General features: G+C 35.3%; 1 protein-coding gene across 1 annotated transcript in view; it reads right to left on the reverse strand.

The window, feature by feature from the left end:
- Window positions 1–4,823: 4,823 nt before the first annotated feature.
- Window positions 4,824–18,954, reverse strand: part of LOC133522885 (trace amine-associated receptor 8b) — a 73,744-nt gene continuing 59,613 nt past the window's right edge. The window contains exons 2-9 of the mRNA XM_061858346.1: window positions 13,979–14,413; window positions 13,778–13,903; window positions 11,290–11,406; window positions 9,239–9,378; window positions 8,727–8,904; window positions 6,144–6,272; window positions 5,689–5,814; window positions 4,824–5,434 (exon numbers count right to left, since the gene is read on the reverse strand). Coding sequence (XP_061714330.1) covers window positions 4,964–5,434; window positions 5,689–5,814; window positions 6,144–6,272; window positions 8,727–8,904; window positions 9,239–9,378; window positions 11,290–11,406; window positions 13,778–13,903; window positions 13,979–14,197 — 1,506 coding nt within the window. The 5' untranslated portion in view covers window positions 14,198–14,413 and the 3' untranslated portion in view covers window positions 4,824–4,963. The remainder of the gene's footprint in view (window positions 5,435–5,688; window positions 5,815–6,143; window positions 6,273–8,726; window positions 8,905–9,238; window positions 9,379–11,289; window positions 11,407–13,777; window positions 13,904–13,978; window positions 14,414–18,954) is intronic.

Consider the following 18,954-nt stretch of genomic DNA (forward strand, 5'->3'; position numbering starts at 1 on the left):
CTACTTATTAAGGCGTGAAGACAAGCCAGGAGGAATAAAGCGGGAATCACATAAAGCCGTGAACTCATCCAGTCAGTATTTATCCTTCGATTTCCCAGTTACTCTTCGCTTATCTGATTAAATCGATTTTCTGTTAGTGTTTACGTTAAAGAGGGGATGGCGTTGAACAGAAAACTTAACATCAGGTTCAGCGAATACTAGTCCCCCACTCTAACTTTAATAAGTGTTGCTCGAAAAATGTTTGTACAAGCAAGTTAGCGCCTAAGGTATTGTCGGTTATGTATAAAGTGCACAGACGCAAGTAGTAATATTCTTACCGACAAAGAAATGTGTAAATAATTTATTTTTGCTTTTCTGCTGAATTCAATTATCAAGCAAAGACAATTAAAAGTTAAAAAACTGTCCTCTGTGTCCGGGCCATAAAGATTACTCTGACATCAAATTACGATGACACCAGCAGAGACATTTTTTTCATCAAAATCGGATTGGTAATGTCAACACCAATACACCTACAATCCTACATGAATCTGGACAGTTAAAATCATAACAGAACTGTCTACTTAATGTTACGACCGCAATGTTAAAATTAATTTGGCATTTATTCTGCTAAAAAGCTATTTCCAGGAATAACGCAAAGTAATGCCTAATTCTAAAAGTTACCTAATATTTACTTGTTAAATATTTGAAATTTAAATTCATCGGTTAATTTGATTTTCAATCTAGCCCAATGTCTAAAAATAAGGCGTTAAAAATAATACGTCGATAATTTTAATTGATCATGTTCTATTAGAGTGAGGTTAGGTTAAGTATTTATCTTACCAGAGAACTGTAATCTCACCAACTATTGGCCCCATAATATTTGTTACATGTATCATAGATTGAGAACTCAACTACGGTTATAAAGATACTGATGAAGCCGCCTCGGGATAAGTCCGGGTAGCCGAATACCCAACATCAAACCATTTACGGTCGCACACTGCGCTTGAGGCTGTAAATTCTCTGGACTCACCCATAAAAAACACATAAACTGATATGTCATAGATATCCTAGTTTGCACTGCATTTTTATGTTTTAGCGGAGTTAGCGCTAATACAAGGTTTTATTTACAGGTTTGGCGAAGAAAACATTTTTGTAAGATATGTAGGTTGTAACTAGTTAATTTTTTTTTTGATTCATGAGATGTGAGCACTCGACTAAACCTGTGTAGGTTTAGCTCAGTAGATGTTGATAGATATCGTTCACCAACATATTTATTTCATTTTTATTTTTATTTATTAAGGTCTACCAACAGTTATTACACCCAATATGTTTACATAAATTAAATAAAGAAACATTCAGTGACGCATAACTAATTATAGGTAAACACAGCATGCAAAATAAAAACCATTTCTTACTGAACATAAAGTGAAAGTTACAGGTTAAATAACAAAAATAAATTAAACTTGTCTATACTATACATTAATATTCAATAATTTTCGGAACCTGAGCAATGAGTCAGAATGAATATCGCAGCAGTGGCTACGTTTGTTGTATAATCTGTTGGACCCGGGTACGTCCTTAAACTACGTCCAAAAGAGAGGTATGGGCATTGTGAATGTCATCTCCCTTTGTGTGGTAGGGCACAGCCAGTGGATGTCATTCCAGATCTAGAGCAGAGCCCAACTGGAGAAGTACCTCCACCTTACAGAAAACAGCAGCCAAATAACACTAGACCCTACTCATAGTGTTGTGTTCCTGCCGGTGAGTAAGGTTGCCAGAGCTCAACGAGGGGGGGCGGGTTTAGGGTCAGCAACGCGCATGTAACTCCTCTGGAGTTGCAGGCGTACATAGGCTACGGAGGCTGCTTACCATCAGGCGGGCCGTATGCTTGTTTGCCACCGACGTAGTATAAAAAAAAAAAAAGAAAAAAAATACTACATAGTCGTGGAATGGGTGAATTAGCACCTAAGACAGTTTTCCTAAATACCAACTACCTACTTGCGCAAAAGTTGTGAACAATCTATAGGTATAATTATTTAAAAGTGTACCTATATACAAATTGAAGATCAAGCAAGTCTCTTCGTTTATCAAGAGTATTAATTTGGAAGTGTTGTAATCTTACTGAATAAGATGTATATTTGCTAGCTAATGGTGTGTGACTAGATATATGCCAAAGAAATCGTTTCTGAATTCTCTCTACCCTGAGGCAATGTATGAGTTGAATAGTGAGGCCGCCATACCGTGCTACAATATTCCAAGATATTACGCACGAAGCAGTTATAAAGAAGGATTTTGGTTTATACTGTTCGAAAATGTTTACCGGTTCTTATAATAAAGCCTAGCATTTTAGAAGACTTCTTAATAATAGCATCGATGTGCGGTACAAAGGTCATCTTTTTGTCAAAATGTCAAATATAACCCAGGTCATTGACATGATCAACTTCGTTAAGATGTTCCCCAGCGATGTGGTAGGATGAATATATATGGTTATAATTTCTAGTAAATTTTATATGTAATCATTTTTTGATGTTCAACTGCATGGCGTTGTCAGCGCACCATTGATTCACTCTGTTAAGGTCACTTTGCAACAGATCCACGTCACCAGGTGTGGTTAACATATTAAAGTAAAACAATCACACTTTTTTATGTATTTTAACTTTTTGGTAAGGACAAATTAAATTATCTACAATCGTGGACACCCTACCCAAAGATAGAACCTCTTTAACCGCTATGACAGCACTTTGATTATGAAGTAAATAAAATGTCACTTGAGTGAGATACGATTTTTCAAAAGTAACCAGACTCCAATGACATTCAATTTGACATTTGTCACAAATAAAACAAAGAGTATCGGATTTGACGTAAGTATTCTAATTGTAGGGTGACCATGAATATCTTTAATTAACAATAAAAAAAAATAACAGTAAAAATATATTAACCTTAATCTCATAAATACTGGTACGAAACAGTTGCTTATTAACCACTAAGAATGGTGCTAGTTCAGTGGTGTCACTTACGAATTCGAGCCAATCCTGCAATATAACTTATATAACGCAACTAGTTGCGACCAATCGCGCGCGTAATGCGAACTCATCAACCAATCGCGTTGTGGCGTTAGACTGCACGATTGGCTCGAATTTGTGTATGTGACACCGCCGCTGTATTGGCCCCATTCTCATTGCCCGTGAGGCTCGTCCTTAGATATATGTCAATACTTATAACTTACTGAATGCGTAGGCTTGATCTTGCTCACATCTCCTGAATCATCCTGTAGAGTGAACGTTTTTGAGATATCAGCAGCGTAGCTGCTTCAGCGTTACTGCTGCGCTGACGATGTTACTCTCAATCTCCTTGATGAAATGAGTGACGTCTTGAACGTTGATATCACGACGGCAATATATATTTTTTACTATATAATTTATTGTGACATAACCCATTTCCCTCTGCTGTATAACTCTTTATCCTTAACACTGTAGCAGTAACGCTGTCGTAACCGTCATAATTCGAATATCGCTTTTACGATGTCCATTTTGGCAGCCAACCCAGTGTAACTGAAAACCCGCTCTAAAAATGCAGAATTTTGTGTATCTCCAATAAATTGTTTGATTATGAATATATAGTAAATTTTACTGGCGGTACCTAAAGGTAACCGTAGTATTCTAGATTTAACAAGTTAAATACCATAATCTTTGTATTCTTACACAAATAAGCAAAATATAAGAAAGTTTTAATTTTGTGCAAGTTACTGGAATGTTGAGATTTAAAATTCTGTGCGAAAATACTTTAAGCCACTTTTTTCGTTCCCTTGTTTTTTGCCTCGCGTTGTGTTGATGTCCACTTCCCTATTAATTAGTTTCTGCGTCGTTTGGTCTGACGCTTCGTATTTAATTACAGGAATTTCAATAATAAAATACAGTCCCTTTAATACAAATGGTTTATTTCTCTCCTTTACCAGTATAACATTTAGGTAGACATAAATAATTTATTCACGATTATTCATATATAGAAGAAAAGTATAATTGTGCGATTCTGAATATAGAAATTACGTTCAAACAGTCTTATTGTATATGTACAAGCTTAGTGGAGAAAGATAAATCAACATAGTTTCCATTTCATAGTCTTAAACAATATTTTAAAACATTTCCTACCCATAGTTATTACGTTTTGTCTAATTAACAAAGTTAATGACTAGAATATCTGACATCACAATCCGTTTTTATTTCAAGTTAGAATAATATATAAAGTAACATAATCATAATCTACGATTAAACAACTATTACAAAAAGTAAAAAATACAAAACGTCCTTCTACACATGAAATCTTATATGATACTGATACTTCAGTTATATGTACAACGTTCTGAATACAAAAAATTCAGCAATTTAAGTACACAAATCAGACCCGAATCTAATGGTCCACAAATTTTAAACTACAACAATTCTATCTATTCGAGCTACTACGTATATCTTTTTATCAACAAATTGCGCTTGGAGTTAGGCCTCTCAACAGTCGCCTGCAAGTGAACTACATTCACCGCCCTGTCGAAAGTCACTCGCGGAAGTCATCGCGTTAACGTCACTTCAGTGTCACTAGAGCTTCTCGAGCTCTCCTTTATAACATCGAGCTCTCTATTTGAGAGAGATGAAGTGCGCGAAAACTTATTTGTAACACTGTAATCACTCTTTTCATCAGACATTTCACGAGAACTGTTGTAGTCCCTATTCTCATCGGAATCGTTGTCGACGATATCATTTACTTCTACTTCCAACATGTGCTCGTCTTCTTTTACACCAAATGCATTAAAGCTTCTATCGTGACTAACACTTCGTATTCTATCCAAATTTTGCTCCAAAGTCTGCATATCGTCATCAACATCAGGAGAGTCATCAAACTTCCACTTAATATTTGAGTTAAAGTGATCTATCCCTGGGTATACTCCTATACTGTTGCTCCTGTGCCCGAAGACCGGGCATTGTCGGAACTCTCACAATTCTGGGTGTCTGCCATTGCAAGTTTTGTTGAAATTTCCCTCATCTAAACTTAAATTTGACCGCGACCTGCCACATTCAAGTTCTGGTCCTGGTCTAAAGAGACAGATGTCTGAATTCTTAAGTCTACATTGTCTTGAGCATGATTCGATTTGAAAAGCTGATCTATCAAACTGCCTGTAATCTGTAGGCCCACAGACATCAAAATATCTTGGGTCATGTTTACACACACTACTTGGGCATCCTTTGAAGGATCCAGTGCACCGCAGAGGATCTCTATGACATGCTTTTTGAATAGCATGCAGAGATGTAGATGATACAGTGCGTTCTAATATCTCGCCCCAATATTTTTCGCCTATTCCTTCGAACTCTCCCTTCGAATGTCGGCCATCGGATGTGATTGGGGAGCCGCAACAGCCCGTTGGTTTATCATAGTTGCCGAAAGATTTTGATCTTCGGCAGCAAATCTGTGATAAGACAAACTAAGTTTAACAGTTTTATCAAGTACCAAATAGTCTGAGAAGATAATTTTTATTTTTCTGTTTTAGGAACTATGTACATTTATGTAGATATAGATAATAACATAACTTGTAATCAGTACCTATTTATCAGGTAGTTGTATTTAACAGGTAGTCTAAGGGGATGATGAATAAATATTGGTTAGTTAAATTTTGGATGGGAATGGAGGGTGGTCAATGCTAGGTCATGTATTAAAACTTACATAATACTGGAGTAACTCATTGCTGATTCTTCTGAAGTGACTATTCAAAAGCCAGTACAAGAAGGGATTCCAAAAGCTGTTGCTAAGAGCCAACCAAGTCACAATAAAGTCTAGCGTCGGTGGAACCTGCGTTGAAAAATGCATAAATTAAAATTTAATACATAAGTTACATTGTCTGTTAAAAATAATATTACTGAAACACCTGAACTTGATTTAAAAAAATAGCATTATTCGTAACTTTACAGTACTATTTGGAAATCTATTATGAGCTAGCCGCGGTAAAAACGTGTTGACTTGATAAAAGCTTCACTCTTTACAGCATAGGTACACAAATTGATTATGATTAGATTACTCAAAGGTTGACATGGGAAAGGAAATTTGTGACAGGCTAAATTGGGGTTTATCTCCTGGGACATATCTCAGTAGGTAACTAGTAAAATAGGTATATCTCGTACCTTGCAACCAGTACATGCTGCTACGACCTCTTGTATAGTTGCGGGGGTGACCATTACAATGAATCCTAAAGACATTGCGGCCATGGTTCGAGATGTGCTGACACTGTGAGGTCTAGCTGGTGCTTGGATCTGCAATTAAAAACCATTTAATATCTTAAATGATAGTTGTAGTTTACATACATATATTATGCAATACTACGACCTGGCCTTCTAGCCTTAGTGACACATGTAGCAATGCAACAGGACAGAGCCACACTATCAAAGACTGCTGTCACTGTTACCAACTCGAACTTACATTGTAATATCAAAATTATGACATTTTCGCGCATTTTGCTCGTACTTGTTTTTACATGCGCGAGCAAGACGCACGGGCAAATTTTAAGAAAATGACTTCATTTCAACATCTAAAATGTAAGCTCGAAGTGGCTTCTTAGTCATGTCACGGCTCAAATTTTGGCTGCAGGTTGAAAAAACAGTACAGAAAAAACAAACAATTTACGATGGTTGTTTTCATTAACATATACTAACTAGTAATTAATAATTTATAAATAAAAGATATTCTTAAAAAAAAAATCCACTTTCATTATTTTTGTGTTTTTTCATAAATTTTGTGTTATTTCTACTCAGTATCACAAGCTCTTTGGTTCCTAATGGGATAAAAAAACCGGCCAAGTGCGAGTCGGACTCGCACAGGAAAGGTTCGTATGTACCATTATATATAAAAACAAAAACGGTCACCCATCCAAGTACTGACCCCGCCCGACGTTGCTTAACTTCGGTGATTGGATGAAAACCTCGAGATTGGAAATAAATATTTATTTTATTCTGTTTTTAGTATTTGTTGTTATAGCGGCAACAGAAATACATAATCTGTAGAAATTTCCACTGGCTAACTATCACGGTTCATGAGATACAGCCTGGTAACAGACGGGCGGACGGACGGACAGCGGAGTCTCAGTAATAGGCTCCCGTTTGACCCTTTGGGTACGGAACCCAAAAATATCCCAGAGTTCTTTCTTATTGTGTTACCATTTGTCCATTCCTATACATTCATATGGCGGTAACAAAAAGGAAAGTTTGAAAAATATATGAAGATTTTAGGACACTTTTTCTCCTATAATGATGAAAAGGGCTCGCGATACTGATGTAAAATAACACAAAAGTGGTAAAAAAAGCAACGCTCATTAAGATATATAAACTGTTGATTAAATCATGGTTGCCCACAAATAATGCGAGATTACGAAGAGATAATATGAAGTTAAATTGGTTTGTTTGCATTATTTGCAATTTTTATTGAATTCCACTTTAGTACTTGTCCTAAATTAATGTTTTTTTTATTTTATTTTAAGGAAAATTTCAAACCAAAATACATTATTTATGCAAGAACACTTTTTAAATAAGGCTTTCATTGTCCATTGACGTTAATGCTCGCTAATAATGTAAAATGACAGTATAAGATGTTTGAAGTTAATTACCCCTGTATCGAAATAACCCTTAAGGGGATTTTGTACGTGGAGAATAATTATCACCGTTTCTAAATCGTTTTGATGTAGGTATTTACAACGTTTGAGATTTCTGTTAGAAACCATTTGATACGCATAACGAAAATAGAAGTAAAATTTAGCTTCATTTTTCCTAAATTAACTAACATTGGCAATGAAATTGGGCACTCCAAAGAAAGGCAAAAAGGCACGGAAAATGGAACAATAGAAAGTCGTATTCAGTATATTGATACAATTTGCCTTATGAAAAAATATTTATTATGGCCCAGGAATTGGTTGCTCTTTTTGCTTCAAGACTTAAACAGATGCCTGTGAAATGTTATGTTGTAGATGGTACTTTTTCTTGTCACGCTGAATCCTCCCGTTTTCAAACAAGTTATGTGACTTAAGAGCTCTTTTAAATTTTCACTAGTAAGTACATAAGTAATTCTACTGTTTCCACATGTATATTCAGTTGATTTTAAACATTGGATGTTTTTAAGAAAAAAATAGGACCTGTACACAATTTGTAGTCGGGGGAAGTTACCCAACGTTTTCATCATGTCATCTACGTCTCATGGTCATATAAGTCTTCTACTGGACAAAACTCACGCGCAAGTACATAAACAGAGTCCGGACGTACGTTGTTTGAACTGATGGCTTCCTGTTGTGACCAGATCGTATGCTCGGCTTCTTAGGAAACTTCCCAAGTTAATATTTCAAAAAAAAAATAGCGCTGTATTCTTAATCAAGGTTTTCCAATACGTTCTTCAAAGCCCGTATATAAACACCATTATTGCCCCAAAAGTCCGTTTTCACTGTTGAGTCATCGTCATTTAGCTTACTTAACTCACTCATAGGTCAGTTGGTGTAGAGGATACACAAGCAAAGTGATGTCAGGAGGAGTTTACTTTATATTTATGCCTCTATGATGATTAATGTACTGGCAAAGCGACTTTTAAGTGACGCCCTTGCGACGTAATCGTCAACTTCCTTTCAAACGGAGCGCCTCAAATGACTTAAGGTGGGTACCGTTCGGATGCAGAATGCATCAGCGTTACGAGTACTCCTGCAGTACCTATTGTACCTTTTAACATCTTACCGCAGTGACCGCATCATGGCTGTCCAGTGCGCTCTTCGTGCACGGCGGCGGGATCCCGTTGGGCCTCACCGGGTCCGGCACGCACTTGCTGCGGTTCTTGCTCACGTGGAACCCGGACCCGTAGCAGTACATTAGCGCCATGGTCGTCGGGAAATAGTAGGCGCAGCAAGACAGGATTCTACAAGCAATGCATTTACTAATTAATGATATACCTCTAAATAAACACAACATCATATGGTGAGGTGAGTTATATATTAACTGTTTGCAAAAAATAGCGAGTAGGCAAAAGTCCCCCACATTTTTATCGCAGTGAGATGTGGATTTTTGTCGTACGAGGAGATAAGCAAATATTTCAGCTTTTGTGAAGCGCATGATATGCTTTCCAGGATTTAAAACACGACATGCTTTAGATAGAAGTATATTAATAACTAGACTTATCGTACTAAAACTAAATAATAAAATCTTCAAAAAAGAGTATAAAGTGAAATTGTTAAAAAGGAGATAAAATTTACCTGAACGCTACTCTACTGTGAAAAACGTCACAGGCCATAAGCCCCGTGGAGTTGAAATAGTACCCGGAACGAGGTAACACCATACTAGCGAAGAGTGATACGGACAGGATCCACGTAATGCTTATAACTAACACGCAGCCCTAAAAAATAAAAAAAATGTTAATATAACGTTCAAAGTTCTGTGCAGTAGTCGCTGAAAACCTTATATAACTTTTTTCCCAAACTTGGTAGATAGAAGAATACAAGGTTACACAAATAACATGAGCCCGGTCGTCATTAATTGACGGCGAGTAAAGGTTACGCTCGGAGGACAACTCCAGCTGCATTATAGATTGTGTCATTCACGAAGAAGTGTACCTTTACTCGTAATGTCATGTTTTTAAATGTTGAATTTGACAAATCTGCGCGTCATCGTGGATGACACAAACTATTATACTGTTGCGATTATGACGTTCAATCCGTACTTATAATACGTACTCATTTTATTTCTCTTCATATATTCAAGGAAATTGACAGATACAGCGGCAGCATCAACGCCGCCGCTGTAAATTCGCAACAGTATTGCAGCTACAGTTAACATCCGAATGTCACCTTAATGCTGAAATGATACGCCACAATGCGACCAGTGCATTGAGAAACTGTTTGTCAAAATGTTCATACCTCTATAGGGTCAGACCAAGACAATGCTGCAACGATTTTAATAGCACACGCAGTGCAAGCTCTTTTAAACGTCAAACTTCTATGAAATTATGACGTGTAAATAACTCTTGCACTGAGTGTGCTATCAAAATTGTTGCAAATTTGTCTTGGTCTGACTCTTAGAGTCTTATAGACTTGGATAGCTTTAAGGAAACATCCTAAAACCTTATACTCGTACAGGAGCTTGCAATCCTTCCTGCTAGAAAAAGAAAATCACATACGCTCTTACAGGATTGCAAATAGAATCGTATGTACGGTCAAGGAATTTAATTTCAGTACCATTTCGTACCTTGTCACAGTGACAAACAACATGAAACTCGCTAGAGACCTCATATTGTCACTGTGACAAGGTGCTAAATGGGTCACAAATTAAATTCTTTTAGACATATTTTAATTTTACTTAGTATTAGTTTTAAGTTTTAATTTAGTTTTATTTAATAGATAAGTTAGTTTATTTTTATTATGCCCGCCATTTAATTACTTTTTTATAAATTAGTTTATTTTCAATTCTTTGACTGTACATATTTTTCTGAAGCAACCTCACTAAATTTTAAAGATACTGCCTGTTTCCTATTCTATGTTGTTTACGTCATTACAAACATACATTACGAGTACAAGCGGTTGACTCAAATAAATTACGACTGGCTTTTGAAAGTTTCCAAATGTCGGTAAATTTCTCCGTAGATTTGTTTCAAAGTCCACAAGTTATGAATGTGTTTAGACGAACACAAAGTGGTCTTACAAAGAAAACTTTACAAAATCTAAGCCAGCTTGAACTCACAATGCAAAGAGCAAACTTTGTGGTGGAAATACCTACTAAAATAAGAAAGGTGTTTAGATGCCAAAGCCTTGTTTGAGACGGGCGATTTACACAGAAAATGTGTTGTCGGTTTTTATATTTTTGAACATCATAATCCTATTTAGATAACGAACGTGGCTTTGTCCAAAATAATGAGCAAGTTATAGTCTTTTCTTTTTAAGTCCAGAGTTTAAATGAATAACGCGACATAGCTTAACGAGACTGAAACATCTAGAACAATTGGAACTTTTGTTACTTGATTCTCACAAAGACAATTTTAAGAGGTTATTTTAATATACATCAGAAAATTAAATAACAAGTCTTAAAATTACCTATAAGAGGCAGGCAGGCAATAGTAGAATATATGATGTGTGAAAGTAATAATTGGATATAAAAGTTTCACCTCTACAATACAACTTTTAAAGTAGCTTCAACTATACATTGTGTGTGATTGCCCTGACTTTGCCTCTACTTACCAACTTCTCGCAAATAAAAATGTAATCTTTCGCTATTGTCATATTTGTTCATCAAAATTAAATAACAATCAACTCACCTTTTTACTGGAATGTTTTTGGTAGGTATTCGGGTGAAGCAGAAAGAGGTATCTGTCTATAGCCATGCAGACTAATATAACAGCACTCTGTTGGCTCACTGCTCCTCTCAATAAAGCCTGTGAATTTTCAAGAAATAAAAAGAAGTTAGACCAAGATAATTCTGCTACTATTTTGCACATGCAGTGCAAGTGTTATTTATACGTCATAATTTTATAGAAGTTTGACGTTTAAAACAACATTTGCACTGTGTATGCTATCAAAATCGTTGCAGACTTGTCTTTGTCTGACTATATGCATTAAGCTAGCACGCGTATTATAGCCGTGCATTAAACAACATTAATATACTTACTTAGAGCTCGTTACTTAAAAATTCTCGGGGTTAGTAAGGTATGCTGTACATCCTATCTTGTCATGTACGATTTAAAATAAGTGCAATGTACGAATACGCCATAATATAAAAATGCTAGCCATCTTATTAAGAAGAATATGTTGAATTATGTCAGTGTCACTTTCTAACATAACTTGAAAAAAAACTACAATCAAATTAATTTCTTAGTTTGTTATTGAGTCTGTGCTGCTCGCTTTTTTTTCTTCAATTTGTAAAAAAAAGTTACACAGCAACAAACGCAACGATAACCCAAGAAATGAGTTGCTGGCATTAAGCTTTGAAAAGTGTGAAACGAGCAAGGAGCGACGGGAGCGGTAAGTTATTTTTTTTTTCTTGGTTTTGTTATACAAGTTATTACAACATTTGTGAGGACCCGTTAAAGAGCATATTGGATTTCGTATTCTGATTAGGAAAAAGTAGGTCGAAAATAAAATGCCACAATTTTTTTTCATTAAACGCATCCCCAATCCCCACTTTTTTGTTATATTTTGTAAGTAGCTAGAAGATTTTATATCGTGCTATGTTACAGAAACCCGGCATTCTGACACGCTACGCTGGCGGTCACCAAACGAGTGTACGGGCGTCTTATAAATGCCTGTAATCTGTAATTTCTGTTTACCTCTCGTCCTAATACGCATGCTTATTAGAAAGAGATATGGACAGTGATTCAAGGAGATAAGATAAAACGCCACATAGAAAGTATTTGTTGTTTGTTGTCTTTCGCGCACCTTCATCCCTCACGCTCCGCCATTTTGTTGGAGATGCAATCTAACAAATTCGACGAGTAGTGTCCGACGGAAACCGGTTTGCTCTAGTTTATTTTTATGCCAAAACCGAAACCAAAACTTCGGTCGGACTCTAATAACTGTCTCGTAAGCAAACACACCATTAAAATAGCCTATAAAGCCCCGAAAGTACAATAAAACGGAATCGCTCGTCAGTGGGTCGACAGGAAGGCATAAGTTGGTCGCTGGAGTTTGAGCGAGTTTGTGCTCGGTCACCGTGTACCATTACACGATAGCGCAAGCCTAGTGATGTGTCGCTCGTATGGAAGACCCGGGTATTTTGATTTAACGAACCAAACTTACATATAACAACTTTTCAATACTTTAACTAATAAACCATGTTTACAGATTATAGGTACCTAAATAACAATGGCAAGGCGTCAAAGTTGTTACAATAAAAGTTTATTTCCTACTTATAGATTTTGACGAAAATATAAGCCATTAATTATATTTTCGTCAAAATCTATAAGTAGGATAACATAAATATTCTAAAAAACTTAATTCATATTATTTATTTTGCTTTTATCAATTTAAAATATATAAATTTACATTAAATTACTTTCAAATTAAATTAATATACCATTACAAAAAAAGTAATCAGAATCAGTTTTTGTTATTTGAGGAACAGGCATGTGTGCGATTAAAGGTTATACACTATTGTACGCGAATATTCTTGCATCTTGCATCACATCACTAGTTCGATATAGCGTAGCCCGCCGTCGCAAGTTCTACCAACTTTAGGTATTGTTTGCGGATCAGCGCCTACACCCCTAATAATTACTCTTCAAAAACTTGAAATGCTTCCGCATCTTCAAAAGCTATAAAGATAAATTGCTTAAAGTTTGAAATTTATATTTATTATATTCCGATACTTACAAGTTTGAGTTTCAAAGTGTAACACGGAATCGATTTTGTGACAAGTATCTATCTATCCTCACAAATACGCCCTTAATAAGTCTGCAGATAAAGTTTGTGTATAATAAGCAGAAAATGTAATAAAAAAGTCACGGTACTGAATACTGTCCTTAGTATCCGATTACCGTTTAACTTTGCCTCTTCATTTGAAAACTTTTTTTCTGTTTCAAAGTAGCAACTTTACTCATTTTCTCTTCGTCGCTTGTTTCAATAAAGTTTTACCAGGGACACCGTAGCCTCTACCTTGCTTTAAATGGATTAAGTAACTCTCTCAAAATTTGATGGAAAATTATTTTTCCTATTTCAACACTTTCCCCTTTTCGATTTGATTTCTCACTTCAATCAAATCTACAAGATCATAATAATAACGAGGGAACGTTTTCTAAATTGAGTTCTTACCTGTATTTGACAGAAGATTTCGCCGTAGGGCCAACACTTGTAAAGCGCTGGAAGTAGGGCCACGGGAGCCACCAATATTCCCGTGAACAGGTCGTTAAGAGCCAAGGATGTCAGCAAATATCTCGGCTGGAAAAATGTCGTAATTTAAGAAGTGATACTTTAATTTAAGACTGAAACTTGACTGCACAAATAAGTAATTACCTGGTTTTCAATATACTTGATGTACCTTCGATTGCTAAGCACGCAGATAAGAACTAGGTTTGCAAAAACTATGCCCATAGATAGAGCGAATATGAAAAAAGCTTTAACTATATCAACAGGAGCGGGAAAAGTAGTGGGCCAGCCTTTGCCGTTGAACCAGCAGGAACTGTTGACGAGAGACGGCGCTACGAGCAAGGCGCCTTTGGTCGAGTCGAACATAGTCGGCGCCTGCTCTTAGCAGCGCACAATTCTCTTGAATAAGGCATTTAGATCACATGCGCAGCACTAGTATCTATAGTTTCATTGGCGTTTATCCACTTGTCTTTATTTTTAACAGTGCGTTTCAAATTATCATTTTGTATTTATAAGTTTATCTACAATTCTTGGTTATTTTCCAACCCTTCATCGGCCCGTTTTCATTCGATGTTTTCGTGCCTGTAACAAACAATGTTAAATTTAATGATACTTCACTTTTTCTTTAGGATACATTTAATACAATGTCAATTTAGAATACAACATCGTTATCTCGAGGCAAAATTGTAAAACATTCTCGTCACGTTGTTAAGGAAAAAGAAAACTTGAAAAAATAAGGCGAAGTCTAAGATACTGAATCAATTTCACTGTCTACCTGCCAGGATCAGTGTAATAAATTGTCTCGTCCGCTGTGGACCTGAATTAAGTTTATTCATATACACTTAAATTTTTTTTTTTAATGAAGCACCATAAAATGTTCAATAAAATAAATGTAAGTTAACAGAACAAAAACAAATACGTATTATTTGCAAACATATAATAACTAATGGATTGTCAGAATTTATCGAAAAATATTATGGAATTAAACTTGAGATAATACAATGAAATATTAAGGGAATTTAACAGAAATTTTCACATGTCATATTTTCAGTTTATAAATAGAAGAACACTAATACCTACAAGTAGACAAACAAAAAAACACGAACATCCACTAAGTAGAAAAACATAAGACTTCCTTATTCGGTAGTCCGAAACAACATAGAAGAAGCTTGATAAAGTAATCTAAACTCGCTGTCTAAGGAGTCCAAGGCAAACATTTGAGGCTAACCAATTTACGAATAAGTGTTTGTCTACTCTTGCTACACCTTTCAAAGTTATTTGCTTCAATACGAGCACTTTGCATATTCGTCCATTTCTATAGCAACGAAACAATTCTAAGACAATAAATTTAAATGTACAGATAGGGAAAAAATTGTATGCAACTCGCTTGCATTCTCATCTCTTGAACAAAGCAACGAATAAGACGTGTGCAAGACGTGACATAATATATCCAAGGAAACTCGTAGAGATTTTTCTTAGTTGGGGATTTTTTAAGATTGGTGGCGACGCCACTGTCAATTTCCTGGAGGAAATCGAATTCCGTGGCATCGGGAAAAGTGGCCTTATATTGTAGTTCACTCGGTAACATTCTTTGGTATAGGTTTATGTTCAGTGGATCTCAAAGAAAAGTATTTAGTTTTGCCTTGTTACAACGGAGTAGGTAAGATACAAAATATAATTATGTCTCTTAACAATAATAATAATAATCTAAAGCCAACTGTGTAAGTGTTTGATGACAAAATAAGACGTCGTGTCAAACCACGTTCACATAACATTACACACACACACACACACACACACACACACACACACACACACACACACACACACACACACACACACATTGTATTAGGACTTCATGTGTACGTCGAATACATACATAGATTAACAAAATGAAATTGTGATTATAATTATGTCCAGAAGATGATGTTTATTTGAGTAATCACTCATTTTCGACATGTAAATTGGTTTTATGGACAAACATTACCAAGCATATATTATCTTTTATTTTGCTGCAATGTGCTAACTTCACAGCGCTGCTACGAACTATATTTAAGTTAGACTGTGGGTAATTATCTGACACTTCATTAAAAAAGATTTAAGTATCCAATTTAAATGCATAACAGTTTAACAATTATTACGTTTATCGACAATATTCTTTAATACGCTGGAGTTTCCCCGTGCTCCCCTATGTAAAACAATTTCACCACACCATCTGGTAAAGGCTCTCTTGATACTTTATGAGAAAGTTGCATTTTATCACAAGAGTGGCAAAGTAATTAGATGCAAATTTTGAGTTGTTGCCTCATTTTGGCTGGTGTAATTGACTTTTAAGTGTAGTTAGTATTTTCCTAGTGTTTTTTTTTTCACTTGGTAGCAAAGTTTTGTTTAACCCTCGTGCCTTAAAGCCCTCGTTTTTTTTCGATTTTCGAAACCGAGATTTTATTTTTAAACCATTCGCCATGCTCGTGGTTCAATTTTTGAGTCTTTCGCGTTCTCGGGTATTAATATTATGACGAGGGGTGAAACAAAAACTTTGCCCCCCTGTACAATAAATAACTATTTTTGTTTATGTGTAAAAAAAAATATTTTGATAATTTAACAGCCGTTTAATATATTTTTACATAACTTTCAATCGTGGCTGAATGCCGAATAGATCTGTGCCTGCAATGCCTAACCTGTCAAGAAATTACAGAATGGTGGACGAATGTTTGAATATGTCATCGTATTTAAGAATTATTTCGCTTAAAATTTAGTTTTTTCTTAGCATGTGTGATGAAACACATTGTGTGTAACTCCGAGGGTAAGAATATTGCAAACTCGGGTCTTTAATTCCCTCGTTTCCAAAATTTCACTTACCCCCTGCGTTGCACAATGTACTATTTCATCACACTTGCTCGAAAAGGATATTATTTCATGCCTATATTGTTCCCGCAGGAATTATGGAGTGTAAAAAAAGAGAAGTGGGGGAAATATAATTCTTATTAATTATTTCACTTATTCATACGAACCAAGTTTATTACAAATAAAATACTTTTTAATGTCAAGGAATAAATGAGTTTTACTATTACAATACTGACGTTAATGATTTTTTTTGGTTTATGTTTCAAAAATAATATTTGATTAATCCAATATCCGTTTAAATTATTTCGCAAGTGTCATACATAAAAAACGTTGAATGTAAATCCGTAAGTAAGAATATTGCAAACTCGAGACTTTAATACACTCCAGCCTGCGGCTGTCGTGAATCTATAGACTCTCGTTTACATTATTTCACGTACCCCCCTCGTTGCACAATGTAACCACTAATCATTTATTAACCTTCTCGTAATCCTTATAGTTGCCACGTTTATTTTTATTCGTTACTTACTTCACTCACCCGTTGCGTCGCGGGGTCAGCTAGGGATCTTAACAAGCCACTGGCACGGAATGACCATTTGGCGTTTAGCGGTACCTTTATTTATTATTTATTTTATTTATTTGGGGCATCAGCAGCAATACAAAAAGTAATACGTAGATAGTGAACAGAAAACATAGCCAATAATAGATGTCCACAAAAGTACAACTAACATGCAATAACTAAGTGGGAACAAGAGATTACAAAAAAATAAGGGAGTTAAAAAGTACTTTATACAAAGTAGATATGCCTTGCATAACCACATGAAATTGTTGATTTGGACATTGCATAACCACATACAGTTGTATAATTGAATCATGTGTATCATAGCATTCCTATCTCTAAGATTTTCGTAGCTCAATTTATTACAAATGGAAGAACCAAAAGAAAATGCTCACACTATACGAGAATTTATGATTTGGAGCTCGTATTTAACAAATTTTATGTAAATGTAGTCTCTACTTATTTACTGAACGACTTTTCCCTAACCAAGCAAAAAAGTTAAACATTAACGCCCTTATTCATAAAAATTTACGAGCCTGATTTAGTTAAATAATGTTTTATTCCTTTCTTACATACATAAGTCCCAATGACAGGTAAAGACGTTTAACTATGAATAACGCCATAAGAGGATAGGCCACGGCCGCCCCGAAACCGCCTTTTCATACAAACGAAGTTTTGGATATAAACATTATTAAAAATATGTTTGACACAGTTTTTTGTATATCAACCATAGTTATGCTCCTATGTTTGATTTTATTAATTATAAAATTATTTATAATTAATAAATTTTAATTATTATAAAAGTTAGGAGCTTTTTTAATAAAATCTGTTTTTCGCTCCTAATTTTTACACAAATAAAAAAATCGAACCAAACCAAATCAAACATAAGTGCATGGCTTTAAAATATGTAAAAAAAAATTCCATAATATCAATATCCAGGGAGGAAAATGGGAACTACGTTTGTAGGGAGAAGCGACCGTAGCCTGTCCTCTTAAGTCTTCTCATTTGGCGTCACTACGTCTGCTAATAAAATACTTGTTTTGTGTTCGTTTCTAGAGTAAATAACGAATAAAAATCAAAACAGAAATGAAACTGTCGTAACGCAATAAAATGTATTTGAAAGGATTTGTTTTGTATTTTGTGGACCCCATTTATAAGGCTCTCAAAACAATAAAATCTCTTCAAAAATGCTATAATATTCGTTGCAAATATTAATTTCTTACATTCCTAGTATAGCCCCAACAGAGTCCTCGCAACACGTACAGACATTTTGATCCCTCTGACCCTCTGATCCTTTTCATGATAGAACTTATTTTTTTTATTTAAAATGTTAAATACGTTTCAACATTTCATTTTATGAAAATTGGTTGAATATCCAAGACATCGTATAAATCATTACATAGGTACATGAACCACTCTAATTTACACTAAAACCTCACTTTACTCGGTCAATCATAGCATCTAAAGTCCACTAGATCTTCGCTTCTACGCTAACAAAACCCATAGCACGATTAAACGACAAACAATGGTAACTCGCGGCACGACGAAACGTCACGTTCCTAACATAATGTTCCACATGATAGACTTCTAGGCACCACTTTTTTATTTTATCACAATATTATATCATATGATTGCTCTCAAGAGCTCTAGAATCTCATAAAAGCCGTAGCTCTCTCGAGGGACATTTATTTGTTGAGATTTTATATGTGATTTCACCCGTCTC

This window comes from Cydia pomonella, chromosome 11, assembly GCF_033807575.1.
Source record: "Cydia pomonella isolate Wapato2018A chromosome 11, ilCydPomo1, whole genome shotgun sequence".
In the NCBI taxonomy this organism is placed as follows: domain Eukaryota; kingdom Metazoa; phylum Arthropoda; class Insecta; order Lepidoptera; family Tortricidae; genus Cydia; species Cydia pomonella.